This window comes from Falco rusticolus, chromosome 5 (genome assembly GCF_015220075.1).
Source record: "Falco rusticolus isolate bFalRus1 chromosome 5, bFalRus1.pri, whole genome shotgun sequence".
Lineage (NCBI taxonomy): Eukaryota > Metazoa > Chordata > Aves > Falconiformes > Falconidae > Falco > Falco rusticolus.
Genome location: NC_051191.1, coordinates 34,904,019 through 34,920,374, shown reverse-complemented (window position 1 = coordinate 34,920,374; position 16,356 = coordinate 34,904,019). Strand labels below are relative to the sequence as shown.

At 36.7% G+C, this 16,356-nt stretch overlaps 1 protein-coding gene across 7 annotated transcripts in view; it reads left to right on the top strand.

Annotated features, from left to right (window-relative positions):
• The window catches only part of CNOT2 (CCR4-NOT transcription complex subunit 2), a 91,183-nt gene that overhangs the window by 60,482 nt on the left and 14,345 nt on the right, over window positions 1-16,356 (top strand). For all 7 annotated transcript variants that reach the window (XM_037387485.1, XM_037387479.1, XM_037387481.1 and 4 more), the window contains 6 exons: window positions 5,214-5,280; window positions 8,553-8,700; window positions 9,315-9,497; window positions 12,278-12,357; window positions 13,469-13,594; window positions 16,139-16,263. In XM_037387485.1, the coding sequence (XP_037243382.1) occupies window positions 5,214-5,280; window positions 8,553-8,700; window positions 9,315-9,497; window positions 12,278-12,357; window positions 13,469-13,594; window positions 16,139-16,263 (729 nt within the window). The remainder of the gene's footprint in view (window positions 1-5,213; window positions 5,281-8,552; window positions 8,701-9,314; window positions 9,498-12,277; window positions 12,358-13,468; window positions 13,595-16,138; window positions 16,264-16,356) is intronic.

The following is a 16,356-nucleotide window of genomic DNA, read 5'->3' as shown; positions in this document are numbered from 1 at the left end:
GTGTTATGATCATTCAAGGCAACACTTTGCCTTTCAGATCTTGAGATACTGCTGCCAACAACAATGCAGTTCTACCTCCTTGTGCTTCCCAAGTGCCACTGGAGGCAGAAGACCACAATTGTAAATGATGAAATCTGAATGACTGAATAATTTATTTTTCAGTATTGTATTTAGTTTTGTATATCACAAATAATTTGGTAATAATTTTTACTTGCAGATAGTACCCTGTAATTATAAGGTTTTCAGAATTTCTGTATTGATCTCTGATTTTGAGATTTGGAAATATTTTCTTGCAACATGAGTATATTGTGAGCACAGTATTAAAAGGTGGTTTGTAATCTAGAGGAGGCCTACCTAATAATACTACTAAAAAACAACAAGCAGAGTATAGAAAAATCTGTATTCTTTTAATCTGTTGGCTTGATTTATTATTATTTTTTATAACATAAAAAGTATAACACTTTCTTCTTTTGAGGCTGTGGGTCAGCTGTTTTATTATTAAATAGTGCAGCACAGATGGCAGGTACCAGAAATAAAGTAGTGCAAATACAAAATGATGCTGATGTTTGCACCTGTGAGAAACGCATCATTTATCAGACCAGATATTACTCACAGACTTATTTGCTTATTCTAACACGCTTTGCTTTTAGGAGTTCACTTTGTAGTGTTGGATTGATGTATTTTAACTTCAGCTTGCCTTGTGTTTAAGAAAGTAGCTTTAGGCTGTAACTGCATAATATAGAAACCTTTGCAGAAGTGTTGCTTTATGGAGTTTTCTTGGTGCCGCCGCGCTGAGGTATGGTACCTCGGCAGTTATGGTGACAGGCAGCTGTCCCTTCGGTAAGTTGGGGGGTTTGCTTAAGAGGCAGGATGCTGCAGTATGGGGGAGGCAGGGAACCCTGTCAGCCAGCTTTGCTGCTGGGCCTCTTCCCACTGCCTCCCTCTGCTTTCTAGGAGGCTTCAGCCTGTGTTTGCCAGTCTCTCAGGATGGTTGTAAAGTGCGGCAGTTTTTTCAGCATTTTGGCAAATTTAAGCAGTTGCTGGTGCTGGGGTTTTTTTTGAGATTGTTGATACTCTGAAAGTAATTTATTGCAGTAAACCCATCACAAGCTAGTGAAAGCAGTTGCAGTAAAATCTCATTCATCACTAGGGATAGGAAATTGCTTGATAGTACCTTACAGCTTACTAATTTTTGGTGTGGAACAGTCCAGAAAAATTGGGCCATCTGCTTGGATCATCAGTTGGTTCAAGTTTAGATGCAGAATCTTCCATGTTCAGAACTGCACTATGACTGTTCGAGACTTGGGAGTAAAATCATGTTCACATCTTAGTTGACTGTTACCAATTCAGCCCATGAGTCTGCCAGTACCACTGAGTGGTGGTCCTTCCATACACTAGGAGAATAAAGCACGCTTCATGTTTCACAAGATCTGTTTGCTCAGTTGCCTCCTTGCTCTGTGGGAGATGCAAGTCTTAGGCATCCTCTGTCTCCTAACAACATGTACAGGGAAAGTCTATTGAAACAATCAGTCTAGTTCCGTCATACAAGGTTGGAATAGAAACAGAAATCCCCTGCTATTTCACAATTTGAGTTTTGTAGCTGTTAACCACTGGCAGATTGATCTAAACCTAAATGCCAAAGTTTTGAAGAGTGGAGGGTTTTTGTACATGTACAGGAAAAGCTATCAGTGTCAGAAGCTTATTTCAGAAATTCCTTGACTCAATTGAAGATTGTTAATCACTCTTTAAAAAAAATTGGTATTGTATACATATTGTTGGAATGTGCTGTTTGTTGATGTGACCTCAGTCATTTAGTACGTTTTGTTTTTCAAAGGTTCTTGCAGGTATAACTCTGAGCCTTTGTTTTCCTAATATATTAACATAATTGGGTAAAGGTTACAAGATCTTGGCAACTGGAAGAGCTTTAGTCACCCTAAGGGTTAGACTGCTTTAGTTTTTATTAAGGTTATCATGACCTTTGGCTGTTGTAGACTAAAAGAAATTGAAGAGTGACTTTCAGCCATTATATTTTGTGTCGTGTGGCTAGTAGACCAGTTGGGTAAAATAGTGATTGCAGAATGCCAGAAGGAATGTGTTTAATACTAGTAGTGTTCATCTGAATCTTTTGGTAGACCAAATTTGAGTAGACTATAATAGTGACTCAGAGGTGGTGAATGCAAATAAAGGTCCTGATAGCACAGGTTGAGGTTCTGGCTAATTTAGTTGTTTTGTTGTTGACCTAAATTCTATAGAAATAATAGAAAAAGATCAGTTTAAAATGGTCATCTTTAGCTATGACAGAAAAAAAGTATTTAATACTGGGGAGGGTGTTTTGGCATATTACAAAATAAACTAGAGAGAAAGTGAGATACCCATACAGAAGATTCCTTCTCCGTTAGGTTTGAGAAATGCTGCATTTAATCAGTGTGGAGAAGATCCACAGAAATTCATATTTATTCCTTCTTGAGGCTTGTTTTCTTTGATGTTCTAAGTGTGTTATGACTTTAAGACTAGTTGTTAGACTTACTGAATTTAATATTTGGCCTTTATTATGGTTTTCTATAAAGGTTTCTCTACAAGTCATTTTGCAATTATCTTTTCATGTAAAAGCAAATGGCACAATACATGTGACCTACTTTGTAATGTTTCAAAAGAAAATCCAGTTTCTAATAAGCAGTGTTCATTAACTATTATTTGCCATTCCTTTTCTTTTAACTGAATTTTAAAAAAATCAAGTAGTATTCTGTGTAGAAGAGATGGCATTCTTTTTCCTTTCTTTCAAGTAAACTAGTACCTCTCAAGTCTGTGACTTTTTATTAGTCTTATTTTTGTATCCAAGTTGTTATTACAAATAAAAGGGTTTTACGTGAGATTTGACTGTCTTATGCTTTCTATATTACATGCCATTACAGCAATTTTTTAATGTCCTGAGCAGCTGTTCTTACAGGATCATTGCTTTGCTTAACTGTTTTGCTTACCTGTCCCAAAGCTGGTAGTTTCCCTCTCAATGTCTAGTTGGTTTGGGCTTGTAGGTCGGTTTTTTGGGGCGTTGGTTTTTTTTTTGCTTTTGTGCCCTTATCATTGTCTCTGAAAGTGTCTCAGAACTTTTTCTCTTATTTTTTTCCAAGGAATTACAAGGTGTTCTGGGATTTTCCAACCTGTCAAACTTGAAGTATGCTTTTGAAGTCTGTCTTCCAAGGGTCCCCACTTCAGCATGCTTTGGTTTGTGTTGCAGAGCAGTAGTGTGAGTGAATTTGATATCAAAACAGGCTGGAAGAGGTAGTCCAGGGGTGCACCAAACACGCTCCACTCACTAACAGGCAGCCAGTTCATGGCATCAGGTGTTTTAGTCACAGCTAACTCTAGAAATGCATACAGTGTGTATGTTAGGCCCTCAGGACCAAATTTATTTTTTTTTTACAAATGCACTTCTCACTGGCTGTGTAACTTGCTGATGCAGATATGGCCTGTGAACTTTGCTGCATGGGTGCTGAGTTGAAGCCACTGTAGTTATTTAAAGTGTTCTTTTTGTTCACAGACAGTTCTTCACTGAGAAAGGAGAGCTTTGGTCCAGTTTGGCACTTTTTTTTTCTACAGGAAGTTTTTGTCTTAGTATTTCAAACCTCTTGTATATTTAAGTGTGGATGTTTATTGCTGTAGTAGCTTACTATAAAATATGTGCACTTTGTTCAGAATGTGTGACTATATAGTATTTTAGAGTGACATTTTTGATGCATTTTCTGATCGTATACAGTAATTGCCTGCTGTAATTTGTGGTTTTATGCCTTCTGATGTGTTCAAAAAATCATAAATACTTCATGATTTACGGGCATGAATGCTGCTTTTGATACTTGGTGTCTACAGTGTATGTTGTCTTTCTCATTTCTACTATCCAGATTTGGCTCCAGTATAGACAACTAGCAGATTCAGTTTATTAAGTTTGAGTTTTACGTCTGTTTAGATAAAGTCAACAAAGCAATTTACAGTTTATCACAGTAAAATTTATTTTGAGCTGAATTCTTTACTCTCAAGCTGAAAAAGCTTGAAATCCCCGTATGTGTAAGAATCCAGACATTCTTTTCCTCAAAACCATGCAAAGATTCAATCCAAGTTCCAAACTACTGTACTGAACAAGCAGACATTTGCTCATGGGTCAGTAAGTACGAGTCTTACTCTGTTGTGAGATGGATTGATTAGGTCAACTAATATGCCTCCTTGCTCCAAGGGACAGTCAACAATACCTAATGTTGTTGAAAATCGAATCTGTTCTTTAAAAGCATCCAAGGATAGATGTTCTGGTGCTTGACTGTCCTTAAGATTGCAAAAGGCTTTGTTTTCCCCCCATGTATTTAGCCTAATCTCCTGTTTCTCAGATTTACTAATAATTTCCATTTCTGCAGCAATGTGTAGTATAGTGTATTCTCTTCCTCTTACAGCAATGACTGGAAGTCTGGTGTCATGTCCCTGCCTCAGTTGCCTTATTTTTGGAGTATGTAAACCCAAATCTCAGTCTTCCTTCATAGGTCATGATTATTTTTTTTTTATTTCACTCTTCCCAAGAGTGTCTTTAGTTTGTCAGATTTCTTGTGTGATGTCTGAAAGTTGACAAAGACGGTTTTAATGGAAATATTTGGTAACACGTGATGTCTTCAAGCATGAAGCTAGCTATTGGGGTGGTACATTGTAATTTTAACATTGGAATCTTATCTGGAGTTCACATCTGTTTCTGTATACCTGCTGCTACCTTGCAACTCATTTCCCGCATTTTGCTATTGTAACTGATAATATAGGACTTTGCACTTGCTGTTATTACATTGAACAGGGATTGATCTGCTTCTGTGATGGATGTTTTGCAGGGGGGAAAAAAACCCTGTAAAAAATTTAAATAACTGAGTATTTCTTCCTCTGTAAAGATGGGTCTCTTAGCTACAAGGGTAGAAAACCTGAAAGCTTTAAGTCTTCCTCTATGCTATTTGTCACAAGTAGAAGAAAGTGTTTTTATTAAAGTCATAAATTATTATTGATGTGTAATAATGCTGTTACAGTTGCTACTGTGCAGATATTTTTGGGAAGTTTCTAAAACTTTTGATGACTTAAAATGAGTTTTCAGTTGCTGCTTTGACTTTTTTGGCAAAAGAATTTACTGTTATAAACTTTCAGAGCAAGATAGCATAATATCTTTGTGTCTTTAACTTTTTATTCTTATATTTTAGATGCTGGCATCACCATCAACATCAGGTCAGCTGTCTCAGTTTGGGGCAAGTTTATACGGGCAACAAAGTAAGAATTCTTTTTATTGATGATATGTTTATTTTATGCTTAATATGTTCTAGTTTCATGCTCTTTGGATAAAAAAACATGCATAGGGCTTTGTTTCCTGGTGATTGTTAAAAAAAGTCTCCTTATTTGTGTGATTTTTTAAGATACATTTTTGCTTTGCTTAGTATGCATTTTTGCAGTGTTTAGTATGCAAAGTGTCATATGTTGACACTGTATAGCTGTTAAATATCCAAATGTCATCATCCTATAAAGAATGTCTGTGACTTAACAGTGACTCTCTGAAGGAATAACTAAGGAAGGTGAGCTGGGCCAAAATGAGCCTGGTTCAGAATAATATGTAAGGAATAGAAGGAAATTCTACCTTAAATCATAACTGATATTTCGTGCTCTACAGCAGCTAATTAAATCTTGTGTACATGCTTGGCACCTTGCATTTGGCAAAGAAGTATGCTGGTAAGATTGTTGCCTTCTGCACCACTGTTTGGTTTTTTTCTTTCCCATCCCGTGAAGATTTTTTTTTCTGTATCTGCCAGTCTTGTGTATACTGCTGCAGTGGAAGACCTATAGAGCAACAGTCACAGTGTCTAACGCCAGCCACCTAACTCAGGGGCCAGTGTTGAGAACCGAACCTCCTTGTAGCTGAGAGGTGCATCCAGAAAGTGACTAGGAATATGAGTTAGATACACAAGTAAAATGGGTTTGTGAACACTTATCACTGTATCCTTTTGAATGTTTGCAACTTTCTTGCCAAGTGAATCTGCCTTGGATTCAAGAAAAGGTGTCTTCAGAGTACTTTAGAGAGTCTGGACTTTTTTATCGGGACAAACTAAAAGTTTTGTCTGCTAGATGCATGGCCTTTACAACTTCTTTCGGCTTTCTTCAAATAGTTTAAAAAAAATAGTGGGGTACCCCCCCACTATCTCAATGGCTGTTGATGAGTGACCATGTAATATAAACTGACATTTGATTATGCTACTGAAATTTATCTGAGCAGTTTCTGGCCAGGCTGAGAGTTGTGTTTGGCTCTTGGCTTTTTTGTGTCCTGAATCTGGCACTATTGAACCTTTCAGACTTAACTGTATAAAGATACTGAAGCAGTTTCTTCGTTCTCTTTATCAGTTACTTGTTGTTTGTTTTTTAAGTGCACTTTGTTCATTCAGTTGGTTGTGGTGCCTAGGACATAATCTCTCTAACATGGAGACATGCATGGCTAAAAACTAAATATTATCAGGCTTCAGTTTCTTCTAAATATTGAGAAAAAGGGGCACAAAACTTCTGTGTTGAAGTTGGTGCTTATGCTTAAAAATATTTCTAGGAAAAACAAAGCTCATAATGCCTATGCACTTTTAGATTGGTAGCTGTCAAGTCATTGAACAAGATTTCATGTTATAGAGTTAATGTAACTTGAACTTAGCTGTTAGACAAGAAATGGGCCACTTGGTTGATCAGCCTCCAGTACAGCCCATGCAGATCTTTTGTCTCAGTTAAAAAAGTGGAAAAAGGAAGCAAAAAAAAAAAAAGAAATCTTTTTTTCCTTATAGAGAATATTTCAACTACCCCTACTTGCCAGCCACAGGAATATGGTTCTGCTTTACTGTGACAGCCCTACTCATTAAAAATTCTAGTTTAAGAAAGCCAACAACAAGAAATAACCATTAGTGTAAAACTAGCTTTGCCGAAATAAATGCTTGCACTAAATTAACCTGAATATTGTAATCATGTTTTGCAGTGTACCATATCTAGTTTGGAAGTGTATGTATTTTTTCTTTACCATTTTTAAAATTCCATGTAATTTTTAATCAGTGTGAAAAATTATTTATAATATTTATGTGTTGAAATTATTCTGATGCAGCAAATTGCCAAAATATTTACAGTGAACACCTTGATATAATCAGCATTTAATGAAGTATTAAGAAGCTTGTTACAGCAAGTCACAGTGCATCTTAATCTGAGTGTATAGGGATAAATATAAGTGTTATCAAATCTTGGAGTGTTACAGGAAACTTCCTGGATTGCAAATTATAGGGTAGGACACAGACAGACAGCAGTTCCTCAGGTGTGAGAGCCAAGTCACTTGGAGGTTTTTTCAGACCTTGTCCATGATAATAAACCTGAGCATATGCTATGTCTGTTCTTTGTGTTCTTAGTATTTGATCATGTTATACGCTGGCACATTCGGCTCTTCTGCAGGGGATACTGCTGATTCATCATAATTTTTCTTTTGTTTGTCCTGCAAGATATAGTTTTGAGTTCTGTGAGCCTTCTACCTCAGCAGCCTTATGCCAAAGCAATAGGGACCGTTACTTAGAGCTGTCACATTTTGTATGTTGTTTGTTTCTATTGATATGTTGCACTAAATTATTTTTTCTCATCTTTGAAAAATAATTCTGAAACTACATAAACACAGAAAAGCAATGCGAGAATGATGAGAAACTTCATGAAGTTTTTTGCTATTTTGCGACAGGGCAGCAATGTGTTATCTTTTGCTGTTCTGAGTTAAAATTAATTTCTTTTTTATACCTCACTGAACTGCTTACTTTATTCTGTCACACCCAGTTGTTGGTGTAGAAAATACTTTTGATCACAATATTAAAAATCTTTATATTTTTAAATGCCAATAGAGAGCAGTTAAAGTTCTGCTTGCTTTCTTTTCTCCAGAGGCTGAACTTGACTTGATCGTGGACACTGAAATTCTGTTATCAAAAAGAAGCAACATAAACTTTACAGAGAACTGGCCTAGAATGTTGCTTTTGTTGTCTTAAAAGCACTGTTATTGTTAACTAAATATTCATAGCTTTCCTTTAATAAAAAAATTTGCTTAATTTTTAACAAGACAGATCAGTGTTCTAAATACTGGCCAAATAAATACCAGTTTATTCAGAAGTAATTGACACATTTCTTGAGTGCAGTTACTGATTTTCTCAAAATGCTGCCTTCTTTGAGATAATTACACTTTTCCTGTCCTCATCAAAAAACTGAAAACTGAACCCATTCTCTGCAGTATACATCTCAAAGGAAACAAAATTTTGTTATAACTCAAATACAGAAATTCCTTAAAGAGCCTTTCTAAAGTTTAACAAAAATGGGACTAAATTTGAGATAATTGGTCTTCTACTATGCAAGCAAGGACTTAGTTTTTACACTGCACTTTCCTTCAGTCTTTACACTTTTTTGTGGGTTGTCAGTGTAAATTGTTTCCATCTACACATGATGGAGAATACTTTGTTCCTGATTGCTCTATATCTCCACCCCTCTGAATTTTTTTTCAATAGGTGCACTAGGCCTTCCAATGAGGGGAATGAGCAACAATACCCCTCAGTTAAATCGCAGCTTATCACAAGGCACTCAGTTACCGAGCCACGTAACGCCAACAACAGGGGTACCAACAATGTCACTTCACACGCCTCCATCTCCGAGCAGGTATTTATTGATAGCCAATATTTCTGCGATTGTGTCTTTCTGCAGAGCTCTTGTTAAATGTTCTGCATATTTTGCCTCAACTACTTTACAGTCTGATTAATTAAAAAAAGAAGCAAAGTAGTTTCTATCGACCACTACCTGTGTTAGGGAAATAATACTGTAAAACAGTAAGGACTTACTGTAAGACAGTATTTGATTTTTGTATGTAAAGGACACATTGCTGGCAAATTCTGCTTCAGAATGTAAGAGGCTTTTGATTGTTCTGGTAAATGTACAGTTAAAATTTTTGTATGGATGTCATACATGGTATAAGAATATTAATGTAGTAGGTCTGAAGTGCTCGTTAAAAGAGCTGTAACATCTTTTCAAATGCATAATACTTAAGTATTTATCTAAACCTGACCAAGGACTTGATTAGTATGTAATGGGTCACCTGGTATTTCTGAAGAAATCCAAAACTACATTAATTATAGAGAGTAATCCAAACATGCTTTATTGACGCTAAGCACAAATTAAGTTGCAACAGCTCAGAGTCCGCCCTACATTAGTAATCTAAAGGAGTAACCAAATACTATGGTACAGATTCATCTCTGTGGATGGTTTTTCTCTTTCAGGGGGATATTGCCTATGAATCCTAGGAATATGATGAACCACTCCCAGGTTGGTCAGGGCATTGGAATTCCCAGCAGGACAAACAGCATGAGCAGTTCAGGGTTAGGCAGCCCCAACAGAAGCTCTCCAAGCATAATATGTATGCCAAAGCAGCAACCCTCTCGACAACCTTTTACTGTGAACAGGTAAGGCTGTTTACTTGGACCATCCCTGTGCAGCCATGGGCATGCTTAAATGCTACTCTGGAAATCTAATTTTTATCCATTGCAATAAGCTCGAAAGCTGCTTTCTATGTTCTCATCTCCTGGCAATAAACTTTGAAGCTGCTTTTAATAGTCACACAAGTTTTTTGAGCCCTTTAAGCTAAGTTCTGTTTCTGACTATTGAATTTCTATGCTGCTTCTTTAAAATGTGATGTTTCTGATGTGTTCCCAAGTTTGTTTTTGAACCATATCTTGATTTTCTTCTTGGGGGTATATGCATCCATTTTAGACTGTTCATCTATGACTTTGGGAAGAAGCGAGGCAAGATTTAAAAACACAGTAGTTATTCTGGAAGAGTAGTTAACTGACCTAGACACGGTAGGGACCTAGTATTTTACTTTTTTCAAATTCTAGAATAATATAGAGAACAGTGGCTTGCCATTCATTTAAGAATTTGGTGCTCATTTGGATGCTAAAAGCTTCTCAATCACTTCTGCTGGTTTTCTAACTCTGGGCGAGATTCTAACATCATAGTCATTAGGCTTTTAACTGTGTTTGGTGCTGTGTTTATGCTTAGTTCATAGTGATAAACTCACAGAAAGTGTGTTGATTCTGATTATTTAATGTGTGGAGTCACAGCTTTGCACAGCGGACTGCTTTCCAGGCTTCATTCCACAACCTCCTGATTTCTGTGCTCCCAGTTTTGTCCTTTTTGTCCCTTCAGGCCCTTCCTTAGGGGACTGACTCTTAACAGGGAGCACAGACAAGTATCTAGTATTTTGCAACATAGGTAAAGGAAGGTGAAAACTAATGTCACAGTTACCTGAAACTTGGTCAGGCTAAATATAGGTCTGTAATTTCACTGATACAGGCATAAAAGTGCTTTTCTCAATCACAGCAATAGAGATTTGGTAGTAGCCATTAATGTTCCTGGAGTGTGAGAAGACTTTGTATCTTGCCTCTGATTCCATAAATTTGCCTTTTCTTTCCTGTGATGCATAGCAGCAAGTAAAGGAGATGATAATTTAAAAATATAATTTTATATTTTAAAGTATTTTTCAAACTTGTGTGTCATAAAAGGTTGAAATGGTAATGTACTTAATCACGTCCTCCTCATGCAGTTTTTTTGGAGATTGTTATATGTATAGAAGGTACTTGTTTAAATATAGTTCAGCTGTAGGGTAGATAATGAAATTCCTGTTCGTAGGAGCATTTGAATTAAAACCCTCATCTTTCCCTGTTTGCATTGTGTATCTCAATTACAAGCTGGGAAGGAAATATCACTGGAACAGTGACAAGTTCTTATTGCACAATTTATTAGCCTACAGAAGTGTGGCAGTAGTTAGTACATAACCCAATTGTTAATTGATATATTTAACATAATTTTGAAATGATACTTGGAGAAAAAAAATCATGGTGTTCCCTTGACAAGTGCATGAATTCTGTGACTTCCAAGAAGTGTTTTCTGAATGGTTGCCTTAATTGGAGCAGTGGAAGTGTTTAGGGTTTTGAACATAAAAAATAGCTCACTTTCCCTTTCTTAGTTACATTGGTAAAACAAGTTACAAATAATTTTAGAGAATATGCATTTTGTGGCCTAATCCCTTTCTTATCCCTGCAATTCTTAAGATGGTTATTTCTAATTACTCTAAAAGCAAACAACAAAAACATTGCATGAGAAATACTGTCTGTCATCAGGATAGATTATATGCCTTCAAGATTGAGTTGCCTCCTGTTGGTGCTCTCACCAGGTCTAGGATTCACAAATGATACCAGGAATTGATTTCTACAGATGTGTGAGTTGTCAAAGATCTGAATGTCTTTCAAATAACACCACCTTGGGAAAGCAGAGCAGGACAGGACCAGTCTTGTCTAACTGTTCCCTTTCCTCATGTCTCAGTCCAAAATGAAGCACTTAGGATTATTTCAAATTGGAATTAAGTACTTCAGATTTGTAACTGTGAAAAAAGTCCATGCAGGTAAAATTTTCACCAGGAAACGGTTTGACATTTTTATATATGGAAGCTTCTAAAACTTCAGCTTCCATCCTGTTACAGGGGAAAAATGAATGTTGTAATTTCCCACAGGTCAGCAGTTCAGAATTTCACTCAACTGGGGCCTACCTTTGGGCTTCTCAACATCTCCAGCTTGCACAGAATGAAGCAGATCATTTGTGAGGGTGTCTTTCCGACCATAGTAGTCTTATGTGGTACTTCGATGTCTTCAAAAATTTTTGCCTGACTACATGAACCTTTTAATTTAGCTGGTGTCCTTGTGTGGCAGAGACCATCCCATATGTACATGGTGGTGATTGCACGCCGTAACTGTTCAGCTTATAACGGAATCGTGACAAACTTTTGATCACTTCTGTGACCCAGCTTCCCACCTGCAAATGGGTGGATTGCAGTCTGACTTTTTTGCTGCTGCATTTACTGCTGCTTCATTTTTCTATATGAAATTCTTGAGTAATAATCACATTTTTTGTAACTTGCTGGTTGACAGATATCTCAAACAGTGGCTATTAAAAACTTAGTTCTTTTGAAGTCATTCTTGTTGTCTTCATACAGTGCCTGCTGCTGCTTCTCAGAGTTTTCAGAAGTATAATAGAAAATAATTAAAAACTGATTTTAGGCTAATGTGGATTGCATAAGTTTGATACAATTTATGAGTGTCTTAAGGTTTTCCCCTGCCCCAAATGCCTTCCACTGGAAATTGCAAAGTAAAGTACCCCTTTTGTCTGACTTCCTGGATTTTTTTCACAGTATGTCTGGATTTGGGATGAACAGAAATCAGGCTTTTGGAATGAATAACTCCTTGTCAAGTAACATTTTTAATGGAACAGGTGAGTTTCCTCTGATTAACGTTGATCTGAAAATACAGTGGAGAGATTTTTTTTTAAATTGGTCAATTTGAAAATTATTTATTCTGGTGGAGTGTAACTTTGTTATAATTTTCAGTTGTTCCATAGAAATGGTGCTCTGAGAGCAGTGCTATGAAACTGTTAACTACTTCATAACAGTGGATTTTAATACTTTTGAAGACAAGGTGAAACTATTCTGTAGAATAGTTACTGTACATCACATGACTGTAGATTATACTTAGTCAGAAATGCAAAATAGCTTACGGAATTGAAAAGGGGATCAGAGAAGAAAAGATTTATCCATTCTCTATGAAAACGTTATAGGGTAAAAGCAGTGAGAAAGCATTTTTTTTGAAATCTCAAATGCCTTTTGAATAGCTGAACGTGTGATCCTTTCAATCGGTTAAAAAGATTGAAAAAATCTGGGAATTTCTTCTTCACCTGAATTTAATGAACTAGAGAGGGGGAAATATCCTTGTGCCTTCGATTTCCATGCTTACATTGCTGTAGGTGGCTATGTATATGAAACAATTTGAGCTGCTGGTGACAACACAGAGTGGAAGGGTTTGGGCATCTCTTGGGACCTTGTGACATCTTGCAGAGCTGCAGCTGTGGCCTCACCTATGTAGTATTTTCTGCTGCAAATCAAAAAATAATCCCATGTAACTTGCGCTGCATTGGCTCTATGGCTGCTTCAGCTTTATCTTACCTTTTCTCAAGACAGAAGCTCCTTGATACTGCTGCTAATATGGGTTATTTTCTCAAATTTTTTGTTAATAGCTCCTTAAATTTTAAACAGGCTACCTATCCTAGTACTGTAATTTTGGTAGTCGGCGCAGTCTTTTAATTCAAAATGAGTAGACCTTGTCACTAAATACTGTTGACCAGCTATTGTTTGAAAACAAACCCCAAACATCTTGACAGTCTTTAGGCTAGCCTCATAACACAGAGGCTGTAGTTATTTGTGATAACTGTAGTAAGATTAAAAAGATCAGCTTGGAGAAAGAAAATGTGCCTGACATTTATCTTGTACATAATGAAGTCTTTGAGTAAAAAAACATAAGGGAATTTAAAATACCTCTTTTTATTGTAGATGGAAGTGAAAATGTGACAGGACTGGACCTCTCAGATTTTCCAGCACTAGCAGACAGAAACAGAAGGGAAGGAAGTGGCAATCCAACTCCATTAATAAACCCTTTAGCTGGAAGGGCACCCTATGGTAAGACTACACCTTTGAAAGCTCTTTGAATGAAACTAGTATTTGCTTGATTCGCCTTTTGCTGTTCATAAGACAAATAGGTAGTCTTTGCAAAAATGCCAGACACTTGAGCTCCTGCGTCTCATTTTAAAAAATAATCAATATATCTGTAACTGGAGAGTCCTCTCAGGCTTTTGTAAGTATTATAACTCATCTGCTTTAATTTCACTGTCAATAGAGGGGGCTGGGGTTTTCGGTCTGTATAGTATAATTACTCTGAAGCTGCTGGCTCTAGACGGTTGTTTTTTCATTGCACGTATACAAGAACTGTCAAGGCCTGAGTAGTAAATTTTGGAAATAATATTTGATTACTAGAGGTGTTACTGTGTAAGAAGTCAGCAGCTGTAAACGTACTGTATGTTTTCTCTGTTTATTGGTAGTACTGTTCACTTGTTGCTCTTACGATGAATGTGAGATTTCAAAAAATAACCTGTAAGCATCAACTATTATCAGTCAGATTCAAAATCTGTGTCTTACATAATTCTTGCTGAACAGCTTAAAAAAATGGTAGATAGAAATCTTATTTGGGTCTGGAAAAAGTTGAGGTAAGCTTAGTGTGAGGCACAATACTTGTTGGTTGGTTAGTGGGGTTTGTTACTGCTATAGTAGATTTTTGTCATGCATGTTGCATCAGCTACTCTGAAAAAGTGCTTTTGTAACCTGGAGTTATTTTTGTGACACTTGTGAAATTCCCAACCAAAAATAACCCAGTGTTTTCTAACTATAACAAGCTAGTATTTTTTCAGAGAGATCTCCAACTTTAATTGGAGAAAAATAACAGATACTGCATTATCAAGAGAAGGTAGCCTCGTGGATTAGGCATAACCAGGACTCTCTGCTTAAGATAGTTGAGAGAAATTGCTAAACAAGTTAAACTGAAGTGCTAAACACAGGGAAGAGTCACTTCCCCAAATAAAGGCACTGAAAAGTCACACTGAGAGTGGAGAACTAAAACAGCTTGTGGTTTACGTGAGGTTTTTGTCTGTCTGAAGGAGAAGCCATTACATAGGAAATTGATAGAAGGTAGGAAGAAGATCCACAGAGACATACTTCCAGCATGGAGCTGGAGTTCAACATTCAGCAGCAGTGCCACATTAAAAAACAGTCTGTAACTGTCCCCATGCTTACACCATTTCCCCATTTTGGTGCTAACACAGCTGTTCACACAACCATGTGGTGAACCAGGAAAGACATTTCTCCATCTGAAGAGTTGTCTTGAGCATCTGCTTAATGCAGGGGATGGGTATGGTGGTAGAAACAATCAGGAAATGGGGATATGAGATACACTGGACACTGTCTTCAGCAACAAAAAGTGGGGAACCGTTTTGGTTGTAGTCAAGAAAAAGTCTGAAACTGAGCAGAGATGTACTTCCTTGATGCTTCATTTATTCAGGAAAATAGACTTCAAAAACTTGTAGATAGAATGAGAGTACACAACATATTTAATTCATGATCAATTTTGTTCATCCTGCAGAAGAAATTGTAATGACTCTGGATGAAAAGGATGGACAGCAGAAACAAGATAAACTCAGTGCTTTTTAGTTAAATAGAGGAACTTTGATTTCTAACTTCAGAATACTAGAGAAAGTCAAATACAGTCACCTACTGAATCATTTTGGATCCTATACATTTATCAAGGATCTTCGAAAAACAGGCCTAGACTTCTTTTTTCCTTTTGTTCCTCTAGTGCAGTGTTGTTTGCAACCAAATCACTGTATTACTTCTCTGTCTCTCAGCAAAGATTGTTTGCTGGTGGGTGGGAGGGTGGGGGCTTTTCTTTGGTTGTTTTTGTTTGTTTGTTTTGAGTTTTGGTGTGGTTTTTTTTTTTTACTGGCATTCAAAAAAAAACCAAATACAAATGTTGCTTTTCAGTAGTCAGAATCCATGTTCCAATGTGACTGGCCTACTTTTTTTAAATTGGGGTCAGAGCAGTGAGAGTTGTAGGCTAAATGCTTTCAGTTTTCATACTGAAAGTAGGAGTTGTTCTTATGTCACAGGCAAGTATTTCATTGGTGATAATGTTCTGTTGCAAGTTAGCTGGGCATCCTTTAAGAATACATGCTTCTAAAGAGCTTATGCTGAGAGATTCCTCATGCAATTAGGGGAGGAGGAAAAACGTATTGCAATCTTATAAGCAGTACACCCTTCTTTCATCAGTGGATTTCCTTAAATAACATTTTAATAATGCCTGTAAAGATTATTTGATTATTTAGATGTGCAAAACAGGTACTGTTCCTGGTAAAAGTGCTGGGATTCATTCTTAAAGCAGTGGATGTGTGTATGAATTTAACACTGAGTGTTTCTCAGCTCACACTGAAGTAAGAGACTTTAATATGTGTGGATGTTTTAAATGAATACGCTTTGTTTTGGTTTACTTGTTTTTTGGAAGTAAGTTCTGGTGTACAGCTTGCACATAGTACAAATGGACAGTAAACAACATCAACAGCAGAAAACCCTTTACTTAGCAGTCATTTAATGTTGTTCCTGCTTTCATTTTTATGATAGTTGGAATGGTAACAAAACCAGCAAGTGAGCAGTCCCAGGACTTTTCAATACACAATGAAGATTTTCCAGCATTACCAGGCTCCAGCTACAAAGACCCAACATCGAGTAATGATGACAATAAATCTGTAAGTAATAATCTGTATTGTTAAATCTGTAATGTTGAATCTTCTTTTATTTTGAGTGTTCATATTTCTTTTGATGATTATGTTTTAAAATGG